The sequence below is a fragment of the Myodes glareolus genome, chromosome 2 (assembly GCF_982192425.1).
Source record: "Myodes glareolus chromosome 2, mMyoGla1.1, whole genome shotgun sequence".
Taxonomy (NCBI): domain Eukaryota; kingdom Metazoa; phylum Chordata; class Mammalia; order Rodentia; family Cricetidae; genus Myodes; species Myodes glareolus.
The window spans coordinates 125,009,866-125,036,325 of record NC_142027.1 but is presented as its reverse complement, the minus strand read 5'-3'; the positions used below and the strand labels follow the sequence as shown (position 1 = coordinate 125,036,325).

Genomic DNA, 26,460 nt, shown 5'->3' with positions numbered 1-26,460 from the left:
ACCTGTTGCCTATACAGTGAGAGCTTGCCTTCAATTGGCTCATTTCTCATCATTTTCTTCTCAATCAACTGATTGATCTCTGTGTTTATTTCATTGACCTAAAAGACCACAAATGAGAAACACGTTAAAACTCTCCCTATGAGAGCCAGGAGTGGTGGTGTGTAACTGAAACTCCAGCACTCGGGAGGCTGAGGCAGGAGGATAGGTACTTCAAAGTCAGTTTCTGCTATACAGTAGAATCCTCTGAAAAAAACCTACTGACCCGACCAATCAAACAGACAAGCATACAACTCTCCCCATGATTACGCAAACTAGTGACCTCAGTAGTGACTCCAGGACACACTCAGCTTGAGTTTATAGTTTTTACCATTTCTGAAGTCACGAGGATCAGAATTCCAACTACTGTATGAGTGGACTTTTATGAGTGCTTTTAGAAACAACTTTAATAATATTTGTACAATTTGATTACTTCTATAGATTGAATCTGACAGGCCTACACAGTCCTGAAGTATTTAGAGAAAATAGTCTTACATCATTATGTGGAATGTGCTTTCTACAAACCTGAAGTTATCCACACACCTCGAATGTGACTTACAAATCACTAAGGCACAGTGTAAATCCAGACAGACATTCCCCAGAGGCAGACCAAGGGAATTCAGAAACCCAGTCGAGAAAGTTGACGTGGAATATCTAAAACTTTACTATTCTAATGTCTGTGGCCCTTTGATAGATATCATTTATACTGTTCATTAACCCTTTGTAAAATAATAAAACTGAATACCACCAGCTTCTCAACAAGGAAAACAAAATGAAATAAAAAACATTCCAGTATATCTATCCCTCCAAAGAGGTCCTTAAATTTAAGCCACATCTGACTTGGAAATCTACATTGTCTGAGTGAATTAAAAGCAATATGGTTAGAATTAGATATTTAATTATAGAGGCTATTGAATGAATTAAGGAACCAGCAAATAAAAACCTTTCAATCAATTTTCATGATAACTTTAAAAATATACAAATGAGCAGTGTTTTATTTATAGGGAACAAAATGTTCTAATACGTTAACAGGTTCAGTGAGCACTGAAATAAAGTCTAGCCCAAGCATACAAGAAAAGCTTTAAATTGGAAGCTGTCCTATTACACTTAAAATCTGATATTATGATTATTCTGAAGTAGGAGCACAACACATTCTAGAATTTTCACTGAGACAACTCATCAGCAAAGAGTCAGCCTTTAGCCCAGGCTAGCTCTACAGCCACGAGTAGGAGCAGTGCAGGTATTCTTCACAAAACAGACAGAGCTGGGAACTAGAAGATGATCTTTACTTACTTTAGACTCAAGTTCTAGAAGGTCAGAGTGGCCCATAGCTGGCTCAGAAACCACTTTTTGCAAAAAATGTAATTCCTTTTTCTTGCTTTCTAACTCTTTCGGAAATTTTTCAGTGACCATATATGAATTAAATTTTATCTCCTCCTCTAGCCTCTTCATTAAGCCTTTAAAAAAAAAAAGGAAATGAAAGTTAAGCTCCAGCCAAGCGTGCACATAGAGTCCCTGTCTTGGAAAACTAAAAAAGAAGACAGTCCAACAGTGTGTGTGGTGCTAGGCTGTCTGCACTCTGCTTCATGAGTGGGCAGAAACAGGGGCGGGGTTAAAGCTCTCCCTGCAGTATTTACACAGTGCAGTAGAAGGCCACGGAAGTTCTTCCAGGTTAATTAGTATGACCACAAATCACAATTTACATAGAGGAATATTTAGAGGATTATAGTAAGTGATATTATGACCGTTTTAATTTCATAACCTAATTCCTTAAATCACAACATACACACAAGTAACAGCTGCAGAGTCAGACCTACCACTGTCCTTCTTTGCCTTCTAAGTATTTAAGAAGCCAGTGAGCAAATACAAACACAAATGAAATCTACCCCAGGTCCTCTCCTATATAACAGACATTTTAGTCTTTCTTTCCTTTTGTTATTTGTTTGTTTTTTGAGTTGGTGTCTCTATACAGTGCTGGCTGTCCTGGAACTCACTCTGTAGACCAGGCTGGTCATGAACTCACAGAGATCCGCCTGCCTCTGCCTCCTGAGTGCTGGGATTAAAGAACTGACTGGCTTTTTTTTCTTTTATGGTATCTCTACTTCTAATATCTCATAAACAGTAACACATAATAATCTGTCAGCATCAAACCAATGAAGAAGATGCTAGGGGTCAACAAATTTAGATTCAAAAAAGAGAAAAAAAGTGCTCACTTCCATTAATATCTTACATTTGGTTGCTTTTGATTTTTCCAAAGTATTAGTTTATAGTAAATGTTTTTAAGATTTAATAGTTTTCTTACTTTAGCAAATGTACAACTATACACAGATTTTCAGTGAATAATGGTTTTATTGTAAATCCCCAGCCTGGAGAGATTTATATAATTTATTTCTGATCTTTGCATTACACATTTACAAATTCTGGCTTGACTTTTAAAAACGATAAGTTTCCAGCTTAAGTCATCTGTGACTTAATAATGACTGCATAATAAATATGGCCCAAAGCTTTAAAATTATGTATTTTTAGTTCTGTTGTACAAATAGAACATGCAAAATTTTATTAATGCGAATCCACAATGAATCCCATTCATTCTTTTAATGCCCCCACTCCATCCCTTTGAAGGACTGGAGAAGGTTTAATGAAGAGCAGTCCACTCAGGCACTCATTCCCAGGCATTTTCTCACTAAGTCCACATCCCCTCTTCTTCCGCTATGTGGGGACCAGCCTTCTCATCCCCAGGCAGTTACACACTTCCTATAAACAGGTGCATGGAATCAAAGCCTAAAATGATTTTTGAATATAAAACTCTTAAATATTTTTCTATTTTAGAAAGTTTTGAAAACACTAACACTACAGTGACAAAAAGCAGCTGGATGAGTGCTTGGAGAAAGGGAAGGGTCCTGACACACAGGCTACAAAGGAAGTTCAGGGTAAGCAGCATGTCTGCTGTCTTCATCAAAGGCTGAGGGCAGTCAGGGACTTGAGCTCAGAAGTAAGACAGTGTCTGACCAACATGCATGAGTTGTGAGCCAGGAAATCCCAGACACCAGTTCCTGCCCACTCACAAAGTATATGCATTATATATAATATTTTACTTTAATCTAGATTTTCAGCCATTTTTTCTGACTTGATTTTTCCTTCCTGTCTGTGGAAAAGATTGCGCTCTTTTTGCTCAAGCTTAAGCCTCTACGCCCACCTCCTGCTGCTTAACAGTTTCCTAGACACTGTCCGTTTGAAGCATGGCACCTTGCAGTGAGCAGGAAGATAAACAACTCAAAATAGCTTCAGGATATTCCTGAAACTGATCAGATTTACTAGGCCCCTCCCTCCCAAAGAAAGCAATAAAGTCGCTGAGAGTTACTCTTAGATTAGTTGTGATGGCTGTTCTTGGTTGTCAACCCAGCTACATCTGTTATTAACTAGAATCCAAAATACAGGCCACACCTGTGAGGGATTTTAGCCTAATTTGAAGTAGGAAGATCCACTTCTGATCTGGATCGTTGAGATAGGAAGACATGCCTTTATTGCAGATCTTTTTTTTTTTTTGGTGGGGAGAGGGGAGTATTAAGTTTTATTAAAAGGGAGGAAAGAGAGAATGAGAGAGGACAGAGAAACAAAGAGACAGAGGAGGACGGAAGAGGCGAGGGGAGAGGAGAGGCCAAGACGGGCTAGCCTGGGTGGGAAGAGAAAGATCAGGAGTTATTCCAGATCTTTTGAGCTGGAGAAACCCACTCTGATCTGGGCCACACATCCTGCTGGATGCCTAAATAAGGACATGGAAGAAGTTTTTGCTTTTTGCCTTCTTGCACCTTACTAGCAAGCCCATTCTTTCACTGTCATTAGAACCTACTTCTTTGGGATTCCAGCACATAGTGATGACCAGCTGGGACATCAGCCTTGTGAACGACTACTGAATTCTTGGACTTTCCATTCACAGCTGGACCACAGCCTGTAAGTCATTCTAATAAATTCCCTATTTTTTTTTTTTCGAGACAGTGTTTCTCTATAGCTTTTGGAGCCTGTCCTGGAACTCATTCTGTAGACCAGGCTGGCCTTAAACTCACAGAGATCTACCTGTCTCTACCTCCCAAGTGCTGGGATTAAAGGTGTGCACCACCACCCAATTTAAATCCCCTTTCTATACACACACACACACACACACACATACACATTCATGTACTCATTCTATAAGTTATATAGAGCAGTGGTTCTCAACCTGTGGGTTGCAACACCTTCTGGGGGTCACACATCAGATATCCTGCATTTCATATATTTACACTACAATTCATAACAGTAGCAAAATTGTAGTTATGAAGGAGCCATAAAATAATGTTATAGTTGGGGTCACCACAGCATGAGGACTGTATTAAAGGGTTGCAGCACTAGAAAGGTTGAGAACGACTGCTCTAGAGAACCCTGACTAATGGCCAAGCTGCAAAGACTCTGAGACAGACCAGCTGCCTGGAAGGAGAAGCTCTCCTCGCTTCCTGGAGGAAGTTTAGAACAGGGTCACTGGGAAAGGACACTCGCCAATCTGTTGCGCTGCCTGCAGGCTGTGGAGTATCCTGCAGGTTCCCAGTTTCTGTGAGCTGGAGTGGGCTGTGGTGATGCAGCTGTCTTTGAGTCATTTCTGCTCCTGTAAGTGACCCCTCACTCATATTCCTCTTAAGCAACCCCAATAAAATTCATGGACTTTGGTGTTTTAGTCTGTCATGGGCTCCCTGTCTGGACGTGGACTGCATCTCCCCAGGAAAAGTGTATGTCACAACACCTCCCAACTACTAAGGCAGAGTATTTAGTAAATTTTTGTACACACAAATTACTTTTTGATATTAATCATTTAATAGATGTAATTCAGTGGAGTCTTTTGAGCATTCATCTTCCTCTTGTAATAGAAACACATAAAGAACACGTCCCACATAAAGACAAAAATCTTCCTGCTGAAAATTAGCATATGAAAAAGTAAAATTTAGTAAACAAGGAACTAAAGGTCACCAGTACCTAAATGTATGCCTACTGCTTAAACTGGAATTTAGGCTAAGATGAGCAAGAGGTGATTTGGAAAGCCGGAAACTAAATGTATGAGTTACTCGTCTTGTAAATAGGAGTTTTGTACTCCTATCTTTTTTTTTTTTTGAAGTGTTCATTTTATGTGTTAGGGTGTTTTGCTTGCATTCTATGTCTGTGCACCACATGTGTGTAGTGCCCACAGATGTCAGAGAAGGACATCCGATCCCCTGGAGCTAGAGTTACAGATGGTTGTAGGCTGTCAAAGTTCACCATTTATAGGTATAATTCAATTGTTTCAGTATTTAAACAGGTATCCACCACCAGAACAATTGTTAGGTCACTATTATCAGCTCCCAAAGAAGTCTCTAAACTCACTTACAGGCACTTACTTGGACTTGTTCCAACCACAGTTTCTTCCACTAAGTTGATTTCTATCTATGAATTTTATTATTTTAGATATTTCTTATAAATAGTACTATACAATATTGTGGTCTTTTACGGCTGATTACTTACAGCTATGTTTTTGAGGCTCATGTATGTCATAAGCATGTATTAGTACTTCATTCCCTTTGGTGGCAGAATAATATTCCAATGTATGGATATGCCATATTTTGTTAGTCATATACATCAGTTTAGGAACATGTGGTTCCTGCAACTCTTTTGCTTCTCACAAATAATGCTACTATGGGCATGTCTGTTCAAGTTTCTGTATGAACAGATGCTTCAGATCTCTAAGTATGTGCCTAAGATTAGAGAGTGTAGTTCAGTAGTTGGTGAGCTGGCTCATTAAGCAAAGGTGCTTGCCTACAGGTCTGATGACTTGAGTTTCACCTCTGGAGTCCACGTGATGGAAGGAGAAAAGCAACTCCACAGGTTGTCTTCTGACCTCCATACTCACATCGTGACACCTGTGCCGACTCACAGATAAATGTTGAAAGGCAGAAATAGAAGTTCACACGGTGACAAATTTTAGTATTTTTGATGAGTTTTGAACTGTTTTTCAAAGCAGTTATATCCTTTACATTTCCACAGACAAATATGAGAGTCCCAATTTCTGTAGACTTTTGCCAACACCTGTCATTCTATGTATATGTACTATCCATAGATTACTATCCCTCCATTAGCTAGATGATTACATTGTAATATTTCTCTAGCACAAATGAGAACTTTATATTGTTTTTTAGCTTGGATAATCTCCTTGCTGATGTGCAAGAACATTTTCAAAATGCCTGGGATGGGTTTAAGTGAGTTATGAGAAGAATTCATCTGTGCAAAGCTATATAGAACTCAGCCAGGGACTCCCACATTATTAACCCTGTAATTCTACAAACCAGACCACAGAAAACGTTCAGACTGAAGTCCAATAACTGATTTTTTTCTTTACAGCCTCGACAGGGATCTGTACTTTTCCTTGCATCTTTCTCACAGTGCCCACCCTAAGCACACAGGGGAGAATTTACTTCCATAGCTAATGTTACTTTTACACCTTGACTGAAATCGGAGGCAAAATATTTTTGAAAACCCATGGATGGGGGCTGGGGAGATGGCTCAGAGGTTAAGAGCACTGGCTGCTCTTCCAGAGGTCCTTAGTTCAATTCCCAGCAACCATATGGTGACTCACAGCCATCTATAATGAGATCTGGTGCCCTCTTCTGTATGCAGGCAGAAAACCCATGGATGTTTTTATTGATTCCTACTGATCAGCTAGGAAATGATGCTCCAAAATGGTGAGATAATTAATTCCCACTAATCACTTTAAGGAATATCCTGGTGTAATTATTATTTTCTAATCTTCTACATCATGTTATAACTTCACTTACGGGCTGGAGAGATGGCTCAGTGGTAAAGGGCACTGACTGCTCTTCCAGAGGACCTGGGCTCAAATCCTAGCACCCACATGGCAGCTAACAACTGTCTGTAACTCCAAGATCAACAGCCTCACACAGACATACATGCAGGCAAAGCACCAATGCACATAAAATAAAAATAAAATAAAATAAAATAAACGTTAAAGAAAAAAGCCACAGGGAGTTATTAAAACATGTAAAGAAAGAAAGTTCACTTACTTTCAGGCTTTGCATCTGCTGCTGCATGCCGCATACTTTTCAGCTGGTTCTGTACTCTTTGCAATCTCTGCACCGCGTGAAACAGCTTTAAACAACAATTTGATTTATTACTTGCTCAGTCTAGTGAAACAATGCTCACATAGGCAAGCAATGGGGATACATAGGATTCTTACATTATAGAAGAAATAGGTAAATACTAAGAAAATAAGTACATTAAACTGGCTGGGCAGTGGTGACACATGCCTTTAATCCTAGCACTCAGGAGGCAGAGGCAGGCAGATTGCTGTGAGTTTGAGACCAGCCTGGTTTATAAGAACTAGTTCCAAGGTCAGGCTCCAAAGCTACAGAGAAACCCTGTCTCGAAAAACCAAAAAAAAAAAAGGAACATTAAACCAAAAATATAACTAGTTTTCTCAAGTGTGTGTGTATGTGTGTGTGTACCTGAGTGTATGTGTGCCACTGCATGTAGGTGCCCACAGAGGTCTGAAGAGCCCATGGAATTATGGCCATGGAATTAGTTATAAGAAGTTGTACGCATCCTATGTGGGTACTGGGAACCAAACACAGATCTTCTGCAAGAGTATCGGGTGCTCTTATCTACTGAACCATCTACCTAGTCCCTCATACAAAATTTAAGACATGCTTCCACATTTTTCTTTAGTTGCTGTTTCAGGTAGTGATTAAAGAAAAATCTTTGTGGCTAGTGTGGTGGCATTTGTCTTTAATCTCAGCATTCAGGAGACAGGAAGATCTCTGTGAGTTCAAGGCCAGTCTACAAACCAAGTTCCGGGACAGTCAGGACTATATAAAAAGACCCTGCTTCCAAAACTAACTAACTAACTAACTAACTAACTAACTAACTAACTAACTTACTAACTATTCACTGGAGAGCTACGTGCAGAGCCTTTCCTGTGTAGCGTGGTTTCCGTGGCCTTAGGCGATGTTAACATTCTCAGTCCCGTCAGCAGCAGAAAATGACTGGAGGCTCAGGACACAGCTCACTGCTGCAGGGCAGCTGCTGTGGTGCCATGGAACTAAATCGCTCAGCTGCCAGTTTAAATTGGCAATTTAGAAATTACACTGATTTGAAATATATTTTTAAAGTTTAAGGCAGATTTTTAATAAATTAAAGTAAAACTTTCAGGCCAAATAATTTCTTCTTTAAGGTGAAGTTTAAAAACATGACAGTGTGGGTGATTCTGAGGCCTCAAAGTATTTTTAATTTAGAGTATTTTGTGACATTGTCAACAGCAGCAACACCTTATTTGGGGCTCCATACTACATGGTTAAGTACTGTGTTTTGGACTGTAGTTGACTCATGCTGTTCCTACAGCAGAGAATTATCCTACTGTGCAGCAGTAAGATTAGCTGCTAGTGGGAGAGAATCTTTACAGAGCACCCTACATCTAAGGCACTAAGAATGCTCTTTTGGTTTCAGAGATCACAGGACCCTGCACATTTTATTCCAGTGGCAAATAAGCAAATCATGCCTTAAAATTAAAAGTAAAAAGAAAGCTGGGGATATAGCTCAATTGCAGAGTGCTTGTCTAGCATGCGCTAGACATGTTCAATCCTCAAATACTGCAAAAGGGAAAAGCAAATGGGAAAAAAGAAAAAACAATAGTCTTGACTAGGAATAAAGCTCAGTTATATAGTACATATGCAGCATGATCAAGGCCCTGGTTTGATTCCCAGCAACACACACACAAAGTCCTAAAGAAAAAGAGTAGGTCCATCTTGCTACCAAGAGGAAATATGAAATTCTAAAGTTCATTAATTTAAGTACTAAGAGGAGCTACTTCTGTGATCCTGAGTATAAACTTTCTGTGGATACCTGATTCTTTTGTTCCTGTTTCTGTTGTGCAAGAAATTCTTCTCTCTCTTTCTCAACCCGAAGCTGTCTTGCTATTTTAAGCATCCGCTGATGATTCTGAACAGTCTCCACCTACAGTAAAGGAATAAGTAGTACATGTTACTGTCACATTTGAGGAAGGCATTAACAAGTCATGTGACTCCCACATCCACTCATCATTTCCTTTTGGTAAACAGTACTCCCCGAGATGACAGCCAAGCTTTCAACTCCAGGTCCTTCAAAGTTTTGGGCTACTGCCTGGGAGATTCCCTTTCCCCCAGTGTTACTTGAGTCCGTCCTCCCCTGGATGCCCATGCCTGACTTAATCTTTATTTGCATTCCTAAATCTCTGCCAGTCCTTGGGACTCACTGAAGTCTATGGGGCTAATTCCTGACTTACCCTTTTCTTCAAACGTTCAACTCTCTTCATGAGTTGGTCTTTTTCTTCTTCCATTGCACTGATGTCCTAAACAGTAGTAAAGAGGCCATTAAAAACACTCTCAGTCTACAGGACTGAGGTGGGTTTTGCACAAGCCCTGCTCTACTATCCCATCACAACCACAGCAGCAAGAAACAAAGATCCTCTTTTGATTTAAGGGCATTTCCATTTCCCCCCCGGGCTTCTGTATGCAAGAGAATTTTTTTTGGCAGCTTGACATTCATCTAGAAAAGCAACTAAAGCAGGTGATAGCACAGCAAGGTAAAGCTGCCAGCCAGCACACTTGTGTTCTGATTCCAAATATGGCTACATGATTCTTCAAAAATCTTCCATAATGAAATGTATGTAGGCCTAAATACATGAACAGCTGCTGACATCCCATCTACTTTGTTAAATAACAAACCATATATGTTATTCCTTTGCAGTCCCTTTAAGGGCTAACCACGCCCACTCCCCAGCCACTTCTGACCTCCTGGTTGCCATCTTAACTCTCTCTGTTCTGTTCCCCGTCTCTTGGCGTGTGCTCACGTGTCTCTGTCTCTCTCTATGTCTGTCTTCATGTCTGTCTCCCTCTTCTTTAAGTAATAAATATTCAGCTACATGTATAGCCTTATGTTCATTTACTCTGCCGTCCACCACATCCAGCTGCCTGACTCTGCCGCTTGCCTGGGGAACCTGCACTGCTCTGGCGGCAGCCTCTGCCTGGCTCGCAGGCCGCTCGGGGCATCCCAACATCATATCTTTTTAAAGAACAAAAATATATCTTGCTGATTTCCCATCAGAATTACTTTTAAAGTTTTAAAGTTATGGTGGGCTTTTGTTTGTTTTTGTTTTGTTTTATTTTTGAGACAAGGTCTCACCAGATAGCCTGACTATCTTGGAACTCACTATATAGACCAGGCTGGTCTCAAACTCAAAATATCTACCTGTTTCTGCCTCCCAAGTGCTAGGATTAAAGGCATGCACCACCATGTCTGACCCATTTGGTGTTCTTAAAATGCAAAATTGAGCCAGGCTGTGGTGGCATGTGCCATTAATCCCAGCACTCGGGAGGCAGAAGCAGGTGAATCTCTGTGAGTTCAAGGGCAGCCTGGTCCACAAGAGTTAGTTCCAGGGCACGCTCCAAAGCTACAGAGAAACCCTGTCTCTAAAAACCAAAAAAGTAAAATTGTATATGGGTTTGTCAACCAGTTTTCTCTCTGAAAAAAAAAAAAAACTAAACTGCCTTCTTTCTTAAATCAGCTCTACAAAAGTTGGTAATGAAAACAGAGAAACTAACATCCTTCCTAAACAAACAAACAAAAACCAAAAACCTATTCACTAATACTAGGTAACCTAAACAATGGTAACCAGAACTGGTAGGATTTCAGGACATGAATCTCATTACTGATAGTGCTGTGTTAAAGAATAATGTGAGAAGTCATAAAATAAAGATGCCAGGGACACTGCACTTGGGATTCTAATAAAATGTTCACTAAGGTCTGCAAGATGACTCAGTGGGCAAGGGCACTTGGTGCCGGCCTGAAAACCTAAGGTCAATTCTAGGACCTACATGGTAGAAGGAGAGAATAACTCCCCTAAGCTGTCCTCTGACCTCCCTTCACATGTACACTGGTGCACGCGCACGCGCGCACACACACACACACACAAATAAATAAATGTAATAAAAATGTTCACTAAAAGCCAGACTTTTCTATAAGGATTCTTACTGATTCTAATGAAGCTCAAATTTGAAAGAATCTAAATGTCTGACAATGATTAACTACATTTTGTTACAGTGTAACAAAATGAAAGTCATTAAAGTGGTGTAGAAGAGTGTTTAATGACATGGAAAAGGTATGAAATGACATTCCTTGAAAGAAGCAAATTACAATACTTATATATAGCTCAATTCCAAGTGAAATTGTCAACAATAAGTACCTCAAGAGCACGTGATTGTGAGTGAATTCTTTTCTATTTCTTTTTTAACCATATTATCTAAATCTACTACAGAGAAGAGGTTCAAGAATATTTAGTAATAATGAATGAAATTAAAATCAGACTCTGCACTCTCTGAGTCATCATTCCCAGAGCACAGCAAAGGCTCTCTCACCAGGCCTTCTTATCAATCAGAGCTCAGCTCACCTTCCATTTCTAATCAACAAACTCCTATTGAGGGCCTGCCAAATGCCAGGCCCCGTGTCAGGCACTGGGAGGACAGTGGTGAAGATGCACAGGCATAGCCCTTACCTTCTTAGGGCTTCATGCATTTAAAAAGACAGATATTAAGGCAATTATAAGGGCAATGAATGCCATAACAGGAAAAGAACTAGGGAAAGTGATCTATTTAGGGAGTCAGGGACGGCTTCCCTGAGGAAGAAACTTTGATGTCCCTGATTTAATGAGAATATAAAGATAGCACTCATAACTCAGGAATTCTAAAAATACAAGACTCATGCAAGTCAGAATAGCAAGTGTTTAAGGAAAGTACCTAAATGCCTGGGCAGAAAGTAAAAAAATATTTTCTGGAGAACATGTATTAAAAGCCCTAAAATAATTTCTGTGCTTTAACAAGCAATTCTATATCTAAAAAATATTGCAAAAAAACTATCACAGCCATACAAAAATTATGTTGATAATCATGGCATTATTTATAATAGCAAAAAAAATTAAGCCAAAACCTAAATATGATTAATGTATATGTACTATAGAAAACTAATTTGGTCATTTTATAGAAAGATAACAATGAAAATACACTCACAAAGTAATAATTAAAAAGCAGCAAGGGGCTGGACAGATGGTGCAGTGGATTAAGAGCATGTATGCCTGAGTTTGGCTCCCAGCATCCATGTTAGGATGCTTTTAATGCCTGTAACTCCAGCTCTGGGAGATCCAACATCCTTTTCTGGACTCTGCAGGTACATACACTTACATGCACATACTCCCACACAGATACACACATGGACACATTTTAAAAATCATAAAAAAAAACCTTAAAAAGTAGTGAGACTGTGGGAACGGCTCAGATGGGAAAGCCTGCCTAGCGAACAAGAGCCAGGACCCGAGTCCAGTCCCATTCTCCAGTGCCTGCAATAAGTGGGCATGGTAACACACACTTGTATTCCCAGCACTAGAGAGGTGGAAACAGGAGGTTCTCTGAGCCTGGCTGGTTAATTGATGAGCTTCAGGCCAATGAGAAACCCTGTCTCTAAGTAGGAGAACAGCATCCTGATGATGACACCTGAGGTAGTCCTCTAGCCTTCATAAAGAAAGCAAGACGGGTAATAATGTATTGCATGATCTCATATACACACAATACAACTTTTTCTTCTTTGTTCTTTTCTGCATTATCTATATCATATATAGAATATATACCAAATAAAGAGTCAAAATGAAGTATTTCTAAATCTCTGCAAGTTGCCAACATGAAACATGAACTCATTGCCCTCACTGATTTTTTCAGTAAAGAACTACAAAGGAAAAGCTGGGCATGACTGAATGAGCCTATAATTCCAATGCTGGGGTTGGAGACAGACAGCTATTGCTGGCCAGTCAGACTAACCTAAGCTTCAGGTTCAGTGAGAGATTCTCTCACAAAAAATAATGTAGAAAGCAAAGGAAGATTCCAGATGTCCTCTGGCTTCTATATGCACACACATAGATACATATGTCTGCACCACCAACAGATATATACACCAATATTAAAGATCCTACAAAAGCAGCCATTTACCATCGCTAGTTTTCATACAGTTAAAACTCAGCCTGAATTAACTAAAATCAAACCATCTGAATATAGTATCATTCAAGTCCAATTGGATATTTCTTTACCCTTCTTATTTCTGCTGTAGAAAATCCAGATGTTTTGAGCTGCTCACATTCTTTATGCAGAGTTTTAAAAGCTTCCATCAGCTCTTCATACTGAAAGAGGAAGTTAGCAGGTTACCAGCTATGACTACAACCAGTTGTGTTCTCTTCAGCAAGCTGCCCACTAACTTGCTGCAATCATTTAAATCCTTAGAAAAAATAACATTAAATACATGTTCTTAAAAGCAGTCACTGGAGCCGGATGGTGGTGGCACACGCCTTTAATCCCAGTACTCAGGAGGCAGAGGCAGGCTGATCTCTGTGAGTACGAGGCCAGCCTGGTCTACACAAGAGCTAGTTCCAGGACAGGTTCCAAAGCTACAGAGAAACCCTGTCTTGAAAAAAAAAAAAACAACCAGTTACTGCCAGGTGGTGGTGGCACACACGTTTAATCCTAGCACTCAGGAGGTAGTGGATCTGTAAGTTTGAGGCCAGCCTGGTCTACAGAGCAAATTCTAGGACAGGATCCAAAGCTATACAGAGAAACCCTGCGTTAAAAAACAAAAAGCAGTCTCAATTATATAATGTAATTCTAGGCTTTTGAAGACTGGGGCAGAAGGATCAGAGGAGTAAGGTCAGAATGGGCTACATATCAAGGCCTTGTCAATCAAAAACAAAAACAAAATCCTCCACATTCTTACAATCCATACAGCATATAAAAAACAAGATTTGCATGGTCTCCTCACTAAATACTTCTCTGGCTTCATTTCTGGCTATTTTCTTCCTCACGATCTCAACTCTCGCTATGTTGTTCCTGGAACAGCCCTGGCTCCCTCCTGCAGGTTACCTATCCTATTCCATCTGAGAACACTTGTAACGCCATCCCTGCTAACCTGAATAACAGATTCACCCCCAACAGTTCGAGCACAGCTAGCTACCACTGTTCTCAGTGAAGCCTGCTTTGGCCCCTTGTCTATCAGAGTAGAGATCATGTCATAACAGAGTAGTTACTTGTCTGCCTCCCTCCAGGAAACAGCAATCAATAGCTAGGAGGGCTAGAATGCATTTGTTATGAATACCTTCGCAACCCCAGGGCTTACTATAGGACATAATCCTCACAGGTGTGTAATAAACAGTAGTTAGATTAATGAGAAATACCATAGCTGTTACCCTAATTTTTAAATGAGCAGTAGTCTATGGTCTGAAAGTATAGCTCAGTGGTAGAACATGTACCTAAATGCATAAGACCCCTAGGTTCAGGTGTTTGAGAGATGGCTGGGTGGTTAAGAGCACTACTAACTACTCTTTCAGAGGACCCGGGTTCAATTCCCAGCACCCACATGGCAGCTAACAACTGTCTGTAACTCCAAGATCTGACACCCTCAAACAGACATACTTGCAAGTAAAACACCAATGCACATAAAATAAAAATAATTACTTTTTAAAAAAAGACCCTGTTTCAATCTCTAGCATCACAGTCATACACACTATTTTTTAAAAAATAACATCAGAAAATTAATATTTTTGACTGCTCATATTCTATAAATCTACAAATCATTCATTCTAAAACTTTTCATTTAGAAAGACAACATTCTTTCTCTCCCTCCCCCTCTATATGTATACAAACACATATATACATGTGTATGTGTGTGTGTTTGTGATATATATATCACAAACTGGTTTTTTGAAATACTATTTCTCTGTTTAACAGCCTTGGATGTTCCGGAACTTGCTCTGTAGACCAGGCTGGCCTCAGACTCGCAGAGATCCATCTGCCTCTGCTCCTGAGTACTAGGATTAAATATGTGTGCCACCACCACCTGGCATCATTTTTATTAATTTCTTTGCTAAATGTGCTCTTTTTAAATACACATACCTCTCAGACTTGCTTCAAAAACAACATCTTTATTGTCTTTTATCCTCTTAATTAGCTAAGTATATTAAGAGATACTATTAATAAACTTTCTCTAAAGGAATTATTGACATTACCAAAAACATATCAAACAGATATCCAAAATGCAATCTTTTAAAACCACTGCTAGTGATCTATGCAATACATATGAACCCACTTATGAAGGAAGTGAGGAGGGAAGAGAAATACTCCACACTTACACATCCCTGTTTTATCACATAAATGCTTACTATGGCATTGGACCTATGTACATACAGCCGTGGCTTTAAGAGACCAATATTTACTTTTAGTGACAGCTATAACAATACATAGATGAAAAATAAAGATATTTGGTTGTTTTGATTCAGCCCAAATACTAAGCAACCAACATACAGAAGTCACTATACTAAATTCTGGAAGAAAACAAAGACAGATACACCTGTCTCCATGGACCTCATAGACAGAATGACAAACTTCAAAACAAACTGATCCCAAAAATCAGTCTAAGTATAAAAAACTAAAATTCCTTGAAATCTAGCCTGGTTTCTCTGTTTCTGCAGTCTGTGGTCAGCCAGGTACTTTGAGACAAGAGGACCCAGGAATCAGACCTCAGTAGTCAAGAGCTTAAAGAAAGATCCAAGGCCAGAAGCCAATGTTGGTGAGAAAAATGTTCTGCAAATATCCACTCTCTCCATCCAGAAAGAATTGAAAGCCTGAATCAGCTGCAGGGCTCACAAGTTCCAACTAACCGGAGGCAGTGAATGTCTATCATTTATCCTGGTGTATTATCATGATAGCCAGCTTCTCTCTCATTTGGATGGCAAACTGCATAATTACCTTGCTGATCAGCACAGTGCTCTGCAGTCTCCAGCCCAGGAGTCCATCTACCCAGAACTACTTTGTACAGAAAGCTCTTGAACATCCATTTCCTATCCATTTGGTCCTATCACCAAACAGTATTTGTGTGTGAAAGTCACCATCAGCTGACACCATTTTCTCTGGTGACAGTTAGAGAGAGTGACACTGAGGCCAAGCAGCTTTGCCCACTGTATTACCTGCTTATTGGTGTCGGCCACAGTTTCATCTTGTAGAAATTCACTTGGCACCTCCAGTTTTATTAAAAAACGAGCTAAATATGCCCTTTTCTTTAGTTCATTACTCCTCTGAAGAAGCCAGTGGAGCACTGGGTAAATTACAGGTTTACTTCCAATCACCAAACCCTGACGAAAGGTACTCCTAAGAAGAAACACACCACGGATACAGTCAGCGTAACTGGAAAAGACAGCCTTTATTCACAGCGTAACTTACAGGGTCCTTACTGCTTTATAGAACTACTTTAAAATATGGATACAAGGCTAAAGTCAGTCCTACATTAGTCAGAAAACTAAATCCTCAATATATTACTAAAGTAGCCAAGAAGTTGTGTTGAAAAAAAATTAATTGGCTGGACAGTGGTGGCTCGCGCCTTTAACCCCAGCACTTGGGAGGTAGAGGCAGGTGGATCTCTGTGAGTTTGAGGCCAGCCTGGTCTACAAGAGCTAGTTTCCAAAGTAAAACCTTAATTCTTAATGCTGGCTAGGCAGCATTTAAGTTGTTTTGATTTCTTAAGATTTTTATTTATATGTATGTGTATATTTGTGTAAGTATATGCTGTGTGTGCAGGTAGGGGTGTGTGTGTGTGTGTGTGTGTGTGTGTGTGTGTGTGTGTGTGTGTGTCTGCCCTGAGAGGCCAGAAGAGGGAATTTGATACCCTAGAGCTGGAGCTGTAGATGGTTGTGAGCCACTAAACTCAGGTCCTCTGAAGGAGCAGAAAACATTATTAACCACTGAGTCCTTTTTCCAGCCCCAGAGTTGTTTTATCTAGAATGGCATAAATCACAAAATGGTATTTGCCTGACTTTTTTGGCCAGAGGAGAAGAACTGACACACTTAAGACTTTCTACGTGACAATACAGCATTCGAAGGATTAAAACGGTTTTCAAATTCTGTGATGTCCTAAGGCAATCAGAAGAGGGAGAGCCAGGGTTACCTAAAAAGACCAACTATAGCATCTGGAGGTTTGAGCTTTAAAGCACGGCTTTACGAAAACATGATATATGAGCAGATTCTTACATGTCTGTAGCATTTCCTGGAGGTTTGTATTTAAGGATACCAAGAAGGTTCAACATTCGCTTGGCTGTCTGCTCTGGCATCTCCTCTCTGATATCAACATCTTGCTAACAAATAAATAAATTGAAAAAATGTCATTGTTGTATATTTAACAAAGAAAAATATTTAAACTCATTGACAAGCTTGCTCTGATGGAGCTAACAGGCACAATGGTCTCTTCATAAAGCAGATTAAGTGCAGGGCTCAGATTCCAAGTGAGGAAGCACACAAGTCAGATCAGGATTCACATTTAGAATGTCATGCTTCAAAGAAAGTCTCCAATAGAAAAGTGAATAAAAGACATGAACTAACCTGCAATGCAATAAAACCTTTTATAGAATGTATTATCTCTATTCCAGGACCAAAGCTATTTGTGTTTAGAAGTAGAGAAATGTCTAAATAAGGTTTGAATAGAAAATTGAGGGGCCAGTGAAATGGCTTAATGGGTAAAGGGGTCTGCCACCAAGCCTGGCAACCCCAATTTGATCACAGGGACTTACATGGTAGAAGGAGAGAATTGATGCCTGAAAGTTGTCCTCTTTCTTGGGTTTGATAAGCATGGACATGCCCACACACAAGGACACAAAATAAATAAAATGTAAAAAAACAAACAAACATATTTTTAGTAGACAACTGAAATGTGCGTTAGTAGGAAGACCTACAGATCTAGTGCTTTACAAGCAGGGTAAACACAACCTGAGGAGGGCTTTGCAGACCCGCAATAGTTAGAGGCAAAGGCAGGCTGTCCTAACAGACTTTTCATTACAAAGGAGAAAATTTAGCCACTTTTTTAATCCCAGAACTCAGGAGGCAGAGGCAGGCAGATCTCAGTGAGGCCAGCCTGGTCTACAAAGTGAGTTCCAGGACAACCATGGCTGTGTTATAAAACAACAACAAAGCAAACAAACTAATAAAAATGGAAATAAAGAGAAAAATTACCTTGGGGTCGATCTCAGCCAGAACATCATTGAGAACTTGTAATAGTTGCATTGGTCCCAGAGAATCAAATGTGATTAAATTATAGTTCTTCTTAAAAGGCTCCTTATTGAGACTATCCACGATGAATTTGATTTGGTCACTCATGATTAAGTCTTTTATAGCTTAAAACTAAAAAGTGGGGGGAAAAAAGAGGAGGGGGATTCCTCAATCTTGATAGCTAAAGAAAGTGTTGGGAGAGAATCAGAATTAAGTTTATAGGAAGTAGGCAGAGGGGTACAGGGAGGTCTGTACAACATATAAGATATGGGGAAAAGGTCAGTTTGTTGGAAAAAAATCAAAACTATGAAATTTCCTATGGAATCTATATATGCTGTTAACATTTAATATTGACTGCTTTTGTACACACATCAGCTCTGGCAGCAGTCACCTGGACACAGTCCACTTACATTAAAGCCTCTCCAGTACAGCTACACAGTTTTTACCCAGGATTAAAGAAAGAATTACAGGCAGAATTTTAGTTTTTGTTTTAAATTGGTAACTCACATTAAAATATCAGATTTTTATGGTAAAAATCTAGATCTTGTTCCTTTTGGCAAGCAGATCTGGCGACCCGGAGCCTCAGCCACAGAATGCAAGCAGGGCCCACGCACTGCGAACAGCCCAGACACCTCTGGTGCTGTCCAGGTCTCCAGCAAACGCTCTCCACCCATTTCTATTACTGGGTTAGCCTGGGAGACCTCAACTCTGGGTAACTCAGGCTCTGGTTTCCTTTTTCCTAAACCGTCTCCAGCATCTGGCCGCCACCTCTCACCCCACTTGTAAGCTCTCTTTTCTATGGAATAAAGGCCGATCCTCTTAGATGTCACGGCCTTTATGATCTAGCTCGGCCTTTCACTCTGAAGCCAGCCCAGTCTCTGCTCCCTGCTCCCACCTACTTTTCTCTGCCTAGCAGGACTGCTTCCCTTGTTTGGAGGTGTGACTCTCACCAAGCCCAGGTTCAAGTTATCTCAGGAAACCCTCAAGTTCTGCAGCAAAGAAACAGAGTCTGCCCCCCGCCCCAACATATGGTCTACTCGGCTTTCCTTAGGCTACTTTTTATGTTGTTCTACTTTCTTAGGTATACATTATTTCTTGCTTTGCAAAACTGTACTTTCCATGAGGAATCTAATTCCATTTTTAATACACATTGAGCTGGAAACAATGACTTCTACTAGACTGAATGAACTAGTTCATAGGCCTCAAGCTAAAAAAGCAAAACAAATAAAATAATAAAAAAAACACAGAAGCCTAAATCAAAAAGAAATAAGGTCGTTATGAAAGACCATAACCTTAAACAAACAAACAAACAAAAAACTTAGTTTCTGGGACTGTAGAGAGCACTCAGCAGTTAAGAGCACTGGTTGCTCTTGTAGAGGACCTAGGGTTTTGTTCCCAGCACCCACATGATGCTCACAACCATCCCTAACTTCATTTCCAGGGAATCTAACATCCTCTTCTGAACATCACAGGCATCAGGCATTCATGTGGTGCACATACATACATGCAGGCAAAACATACACCTAAAATAAATATTTTAGATTATTTTTTAAATTCTTAATTAAAAATTATGTATCTGATTCAACTGCTGAAAAGGCTTTACCATGGCAAATTGTTTACTAAAATGTACTGGGCTGAGGACGTAGCCATAGTTGGTCGAGGGTTGCCTAAAATGTAGGAAGCCCTGAATTCAATTCCTAGCACTGAATAAACCTGGATGTGGCTGCACATGGAAACAGGACAATCAGAAGTGCAAGGTGGGCCGGGCGGTGGTGGTGCACACCTTTAATCCCAGCACTCAGGAGGCAGAGGCAGGTGGATCTCTGTGAGTTGGAGGCCAGTCCAGTCTACAGAACGAGTTCCAGGACAGGCTCCATAGCTACTGGGAAACTCTGTCTCAAAAAATAAAACAAAAAGAAGTACAAGGTGATCCTTGGCTACTCAGTGAGGTCAAAGCAGCCTAGACTACTTGAGACCTTGTCAAAACCACCCTAAGGCTGAACTGCTACTCCTGTATATGATGCTAAACATCTGTAACCCCAGGACTGCAGAGGCTGAGAGAGAAGGAGCCGGAGTTTGAGGCCAGCCTGGGCTATTTAAGACCCTATTAAACTAGAAAAGATGAGTGAGACAAAGGAAGCAAAGGTTATCTTAATGCTTCCTTAGTTAAAACTATGAAATAGATACTATTTCACTCAAGATATAAAGTGAAGCCATGAGCATCTTGCTCTAAAAAAAAAAAAAAAATTTTTTTTTTCCTTTTGAAAGATCTCACTGTGTAGGCCTAGGTGGCCTGGGCTACCAGGCCCACTATGTAGACCAAGACTACCTCCTAAATGCTGGGGTTAAAATCAAGAACCACCGAGCTTGGCATGAAATGGGTTCCTTAACTGGGTGGGCGAAGTTGACATTTAGAAAACATTTAAAAAACTAAAGATATTACTATTTCACAATAATAGAATTATAAGTAAATATAATAGTAAAATGTTAGAAAAGGATGACATAACCAGTATAGCTTCTAAATTTAAGATTTCTTTTAAGCTTATATAAAAATATCTTAGCCAGGGAGTGTGGTTTGCCCTTTTAATCTCACGCTAGGAGGCAGAGGCAAGCAGATCTCTGAGTTCGAGCCCAGCTTGGTCTACAGAGTGAGTTTCTGGACAACCAGGCCTACACTGAGAAACCCACACAGAGAAGCCGTGTCTCAAAACACAAACCAAAAATAAATAAAAGTAATTATCTTTTTTTAAAACTGTAGAGCTTCAAATTTTCAGCTGTAAAAATATACTAATACACATCTTCATATCTACACATATTTAACTTAAAACAATTTTGAAAATATCAGTAGGTCTTTTTTTCTCTTTCAGAAACACAAAAGTATCTGAATAAATGAATAAAATGTTGCTAAAAAGAGAGAAGAAAAGCGGGGTCCTGGGGGCTCATGACTATTTACAGGCAGGTAATGGTTGCTAAGGGAGGGATATATATTTTCTTCAATGGTGTGCCACTGATAAGTAACCCATGCTCCTGAAAGAAACCATAATTAAACTCATTAGACCACCAAAAAAGAAGGGGAGATCATTAAAGTCGAAGGGAGATGAGTTGGGAAATGGAAAGCGAATCAGGGGAGTGGGAAGTCGGAGCGGTATAATCAAAAGACACTGTATGCATGTATGAAGATGAAGGTAGCATAATGGCACCCATTATGCATAACTAAAGACACTGTATGCATGTATGAAGATGAAGGTAGCATAATGGCACCCATTATGCATAACTAATATATAGCAATCAAAAAAACTTTTTTAAAGAAAGAAATCAGTTGGGGTTCCCGCACCCGAGGTCGCCCACCAGTTTTCAGAGGACAAAGATGTTCTTTAACAGGTAGGCTGTCGGTGCCCGGCGGGCGCTGCGCGCTAAAATTAGCAAAAGCAATTACTATCCCTCTTCCAGCGCAACTGGCCGCGCTAATTCACCAGCACTCACCCACAGCAGCACCCAGGGGGCCGGGGCAAGAATTAAAACCAGGACGTGCGTTTTATCTGGCACAAGTTGGGGCGGCGTGCGCAGGCCCACTGGTTCCCGCGAGTCCCAGGAACAGAGTCCGGGGCCGAGGGGCTCCAGGGACCCCACTCCCGCCAGGCCCCACGCGGCCGACCCCCGACCAGGCCTTGGCGCAGCCACCGGCCGGGAGCGGGCGCAGTTCGAGGAGACTCGGGGTTCGCCGAGTTTCCGACCGCGAGTTGGCGGGGTTACCTCAAATTCTCCTCACGAAACCACTTCCCCACCCCTGGAGAGGCACCCGGGAGCTAGCGGGTTCCTAGAGACCGCTCCTTGGCAACGGTTGCCATGCGGTGACGTCACTTCCCATGGTTTAGGGCGCTCACCGGGGGCGGGGCCTCGGGCTGGGACGCTGGACCTGTTGCCTGGAGTTTGACTCACTACAGAAAGCCTAGGGTGTCCCGGGCTGCCAGTCTCACTCTGGGCGATAATCGCCATTGCGAACCCTCTACAGTTCGCACTTGACAAAGTACTTAGCCTGTGCTATTTGCGTGTGCTGTTTCATACATTTATTTACTTACCAAACTTGAGGCGACCACTTCTTCGAAGCAGGGCTAAGAGACGCATGGAGAGAGAGAGAGACAGACAGACTGACAGACAAATGGAGTCCTACTCTGAAAACTGGGTTAGTTGATCAGACATTCTTGGAGAAACTTACCACAACCTAAAACTAACAAATGATAAATTAGACCTTTCTTATATGCCCTATACTGCTGACTGCTGCAATTAGAGAATTCAATAGAGAGCAAGACCCAGCGGAGTTCTGTCCCCGTAGGAGTGAGTGGGTAAGACAGACAGCAAACAGGCCAGGACTGAGAGACATGTAGCAAAATGTTCCGGTGATGATGAAGCCCAGATAACAAGCCCCGCATTTACTGGGGGACAGGAAGGGCTGAAGGAGCCATACTGTCAAACCTCCACCCGAAAGAGCCATAGTAAGGACCAGTAAAAGAATCTGGTGAGACGGCTCAGCTGGTAAAGCTGCTTGGTGGTACCACAGGAATGGAGACACACTGCCTGTCGATAAACCGAAGGGAAACCGGATTCTCTCTGGGACGCATTAAGATAAAATCTTTGTGGGACTCACCTAGGAAGACATTCCTGATAACAATTTCACAACAGGCAAGAATTGCTGATTCTGTCTGAAACTAGCTAGCCCCTCCCACCCCACTCCCCAGACGCCAGATCAAGTCTTGCATGTAATCTCCCAGTGGCACGTTTTAACTGAACTGTATTTGATATTTTTAATAGATTCTAACCCTGTGTGACAGTAGTTCTGAAAGCTTGTCACTTTTATGTCACCCCCTCCCTTCCTCTGCCTCCTCTTCTCCCACTCCTCCTCCTCCTCATCCTCTACCTCTTTCTGCTAAACTTGTGCATGCTAGGAAGGTACATCATCACCCTTTCTTTTAATTTTTATTATATTATTTATTGTGTATAGGAGGGCCTAGCCCACTGCGGGCAAGGCCATCCCTGGGCATGTGGGCCAGAAGGAGCAAGCCAGTAAGAAGAATCCCTTTGCGATTCCTGCTTCAAGCTCGGCCTTAAACTCCTGCCTTTACTTCCTAACAAGGGACTGTGATCTCTAAACCAAGCAAACCCCTTCCTCTCCAGCTTGTTTTTGGTTGTGGTATTTCATCACAGTCACAGAAAAGCAAACTAGATACTGTGTTCTTGTGAAGTTCAAGGATAACACTATCTTCAGGTGTGACTTAATGTAAGCACTCGCTGTCAGCTTGACTTTCTCCCTCCACCTCTCTGGCTCCTCTTCACTTTGCTCTGAATGGGCTGCTAGCAGTGAAATACTTATATCCTGCCAGCCTCGTGTTTCAGAATGGTCCCAGAGCAGACTCTCGCTGGCACAAAGTCTGTCAGACGAGCTGCATACTCTCACTTTCTTGTTCGGTTTATGTGTACAGGTGTTTTTGCCTGCATGTGTACACCACGTGCATGCAGTGCCCGTGGAGGCCATAAGGGGTATCAGACTCGTGGAAGTGGAGTTACAGATGGTTGTAACATGTGTGTGTGTGTGTGTGTGTGTGTGTGATTGTGTGATGGGAATCAAACTTGGGTTCTCTAGAAGAGCAGCAAGTGTTCTTAACTGCTGAGCCATCTCTCCAGCTCCTAGACAATTTCCTTTCTAAATTTTTAAAAAATTCTTTGGCCATATTTTATTTTGCTAAATCACCTGTGCTAGTCTTGAATTTTCAGTCTTCCTGTTTCGGCATGCTGAGTAGCTGGGATTACATGTGTGCACCACCATGCCACACTCCATCCTGTGTGCTTGTTTTTTTTTTTTGAAACAAGGTATTTAGTATATAGGCCAGACCTGTCTGGAACTCACTGTGTGGCCCAGGATGGCCTCAGACTCTGCCTTGCCTCCACCTTACGTATGTGCGCCACACCTACTTCAAACCATTCTTGAATCTTCCGGTTCTTTCCTTCTAGCAGCAGTAATAGTGGGCGAGGTGGCTCCAGAAGGAAGGGCTGGGCCTGTTGGCAGTGGGAAACATGCTGTGCCAATGGGAGCCACACAGGGCAGTTGCGGCCAGAAAGACTGCTACATCTTAAAAGCTGTGAATGTGGTTCTGTTAGTCTAGGGCTTGCCTAGCATGCACAAAGCACTGGGTTTGATCCCCAATACCGCATAAAACCCATGTGGTACATGTTTACCTGATAGTACATGCCTGTTATCTCAGCACGGGGGTCGGGGGGGCAGAGACAAGAGGACCAGAAGTTTTAAGTCATCATTAGCTACATAGTAAGTTTGAGGTCAGCCTGTGCTAGGTGTAACATTATCTTTAAAAAAAAAAATGGGGGTAGGGCAAGATGACTTGGTAGTAAAGGCACTGCCACACCTGATGAGCTGAGCTTGATTCCCAGAATCCTCAGAGTAGAAGTGGGGAAACAGACTCCTGAAACTTGTCCTCTGACCTTCACACATGGACACACATGACCTTCATACATGCATACATACACACATAAATCCACAAATAAATGTGAAATAATTAAAAACAAAAAGAAACAAACGGGTATTCGTTGTGTGAAGTGTCTGTATCAATGGGAACTTGCTCCTTTGCTTCCTCCCAACAAATCATCTGTCTCTAGTGCAGGCTCTGCTATGGGCCAGGAGAGGTCCTCACGGCCATCCGAGGGGTGCCACAAACACAGCGTCCCCAGCCCCTTTTCAGTTCAGAACTTCCAAACAAAAACTTTCCTGTGCAGAATCCAAGGAATCCAAGCTAATTTTCTGTTTGGGGTATTAAATTTAGACCTATCATCCTGACCAGGAGATATTTCTGGATCCTGAGCGAGCATTCAGTGAACACCAGTTTCCAAGATGCCGTCCCATCTGGGGTAGCTCTGCACGCTGCCCACATTATCTCATCCTTTGAAAATAGGGAAAAATGACCCAGACACCGGAATGTGCTCACAAGTGGGTCATTTCATTACCCATTAATTGTCATTTAACCCCCTTGACATTTAGGTTATGTCGAGATGAAAGCCATTAGGTTTAAATGGAATCCTGAATTGAGGTTTGGAGATACCCCAAGCTCTCTCTGATCTGGCAGTTGGATCTTGTGGGCACATTTGGTAGCAGGATGTGCTTTCTTAAAAGGCAGAAAGATAAATATCCTGTGAAACATTCAGCTAAATGGATGAGATTCCAGAGGCCTAATTAAATGCATGCCTGGTACTACATTTTTCTCAGGCTTTCCTGGTAATGGATTTTGTGTTTCCAAATGGACTACAGTTTTCAAACTCTGAAAATCACCAATAAGATTAATGGGCTATATAAAGTAGCCAAATTTCTATTACAATTTATATAGACTCCTTGGTTATCCGTTCGGATTGAAACACAGTCCTCGCCCGACATTCTCCCAGGAGCTCAAGCCATCGTCAAGTCATCCCTTGCTGAGAGCTTCCTGTTTATCAGCAGCCTCAAGAAATACAAATGGGTCAGAACTGACCCTGCTATTAACATGTGTGATGTGGTCTATGTCCCCTCCTCCAGAAGCAATCCCAATTGTCACCAGCAGGCTGCGCTTCCAAAGCAAACCTGCATTTGCTGCATAAGCTGTGAAGTCTTTGCGGTGGGGCGGGGGCGGAGGGAGGCGGTGGGGGGGGGGGCGGAGAGGACTCAGACGACGATGCCACCTCCTTCAAAGGGATCAACAGGCACAAGAAGTGTTCTGAGATACCCAGGCCAGCCGAAGAGCCCAAGAAGAGGTGATCATACTCTATGGAGGCCACACCAACAGTCAATGACATTTTCTTTGTCCTGGGCTTTACAAGGAGTCGGTCACACAGAGGCAGCAGCGCCATTGTATGAGAAGAGAGCTGCAGGGTGGGGTGATGAGTGAGTGAGCAATCACGTGATGCCCCAAAGCCTCATTACGCCAGAAAAGTTCCGGGAGCTGGTACCCCTCGGAGTGTGTGCCAACGGGAGGACACTCAACCATGAGATTGCATTGCCTTCCAACCTAACAGAGAAACTTCAGCGGATACAAAATAAAGTAATTCTGGCAGATCCGAGTCACGGACTTCTGTCAGTCGGCCATCCAGTCAATATAGAGACAGCTCACTCTGAGCAACTGGGGAGAGTACAACACAGGACTGTACACAAAGGTCTGAGCAGGATTTAAGTGGCCCAACAGGGGACCGGCAACAAAGGTGTCGCAGAGTCCCCGAGTCCAAAGCA

The 26,460-nt window shown here is 41.6% G+C and overlaps 1 protein-coding gene across 3 annotated transcripts in view; it reads right to left on the bottom strand.

The window, feature by feature from the left end:
- Ift81 (intraflagellar transport 81) overlaps positions 1-22,062 on the bottom strand; it is a 72,945-nt gene extending 50,883 nt beyond the window's left edge. The window contains exons 1-10 of one of the 3 annotated variants that reach the window (XM_048447358.3): positions 21,954-22,062; positions 18,165-18,332; positions 17,190-17,293; positions 16,133-16,313; positions 13,211-13,300; positions 9,365-9,430; positions 8,947-9,057; positions 7,113-7,197; positions 1,330-1,493; positions 3-98 (exon numbers count right to left, since the gene is read on the bottom strand). In XM_048447358.3, the coding sequence (XP_048303315.1) occupies positions 3-98; positions 1,330-1,493; positions 7,113-7,197; positions 8,947-9,057; positions 9,365-9,430; positions 13,211-13,300; positions 16,133-16,313; positions 17,190-17,293; positions 18,165-18,308 (1,041 nt within the window). In that variant the 5' untranslated portion in view covers positions 18,309-18,332; positions 21,954-22,062. Of the gene's footprint in view, positions 1-2; positions 99-1,329; positions 1,494-7,112; positions 7,198-8,946; positions 9,058-9,364; positions 9,431-13,210; positions 13,301-16,132; positions 16,314-17,189; positions 17,294-18,164; positions 18,333-21,683; positions 21,920-21,953 lie in introns of those variants that run through there. The other 2 variants (XM_048447356.3, XM_048447360.3) reach the window with 2 other exon arrangements.
- Between the last annotated feature and the right edge of the window lie 4,398 nt (positions 22,063-26,460).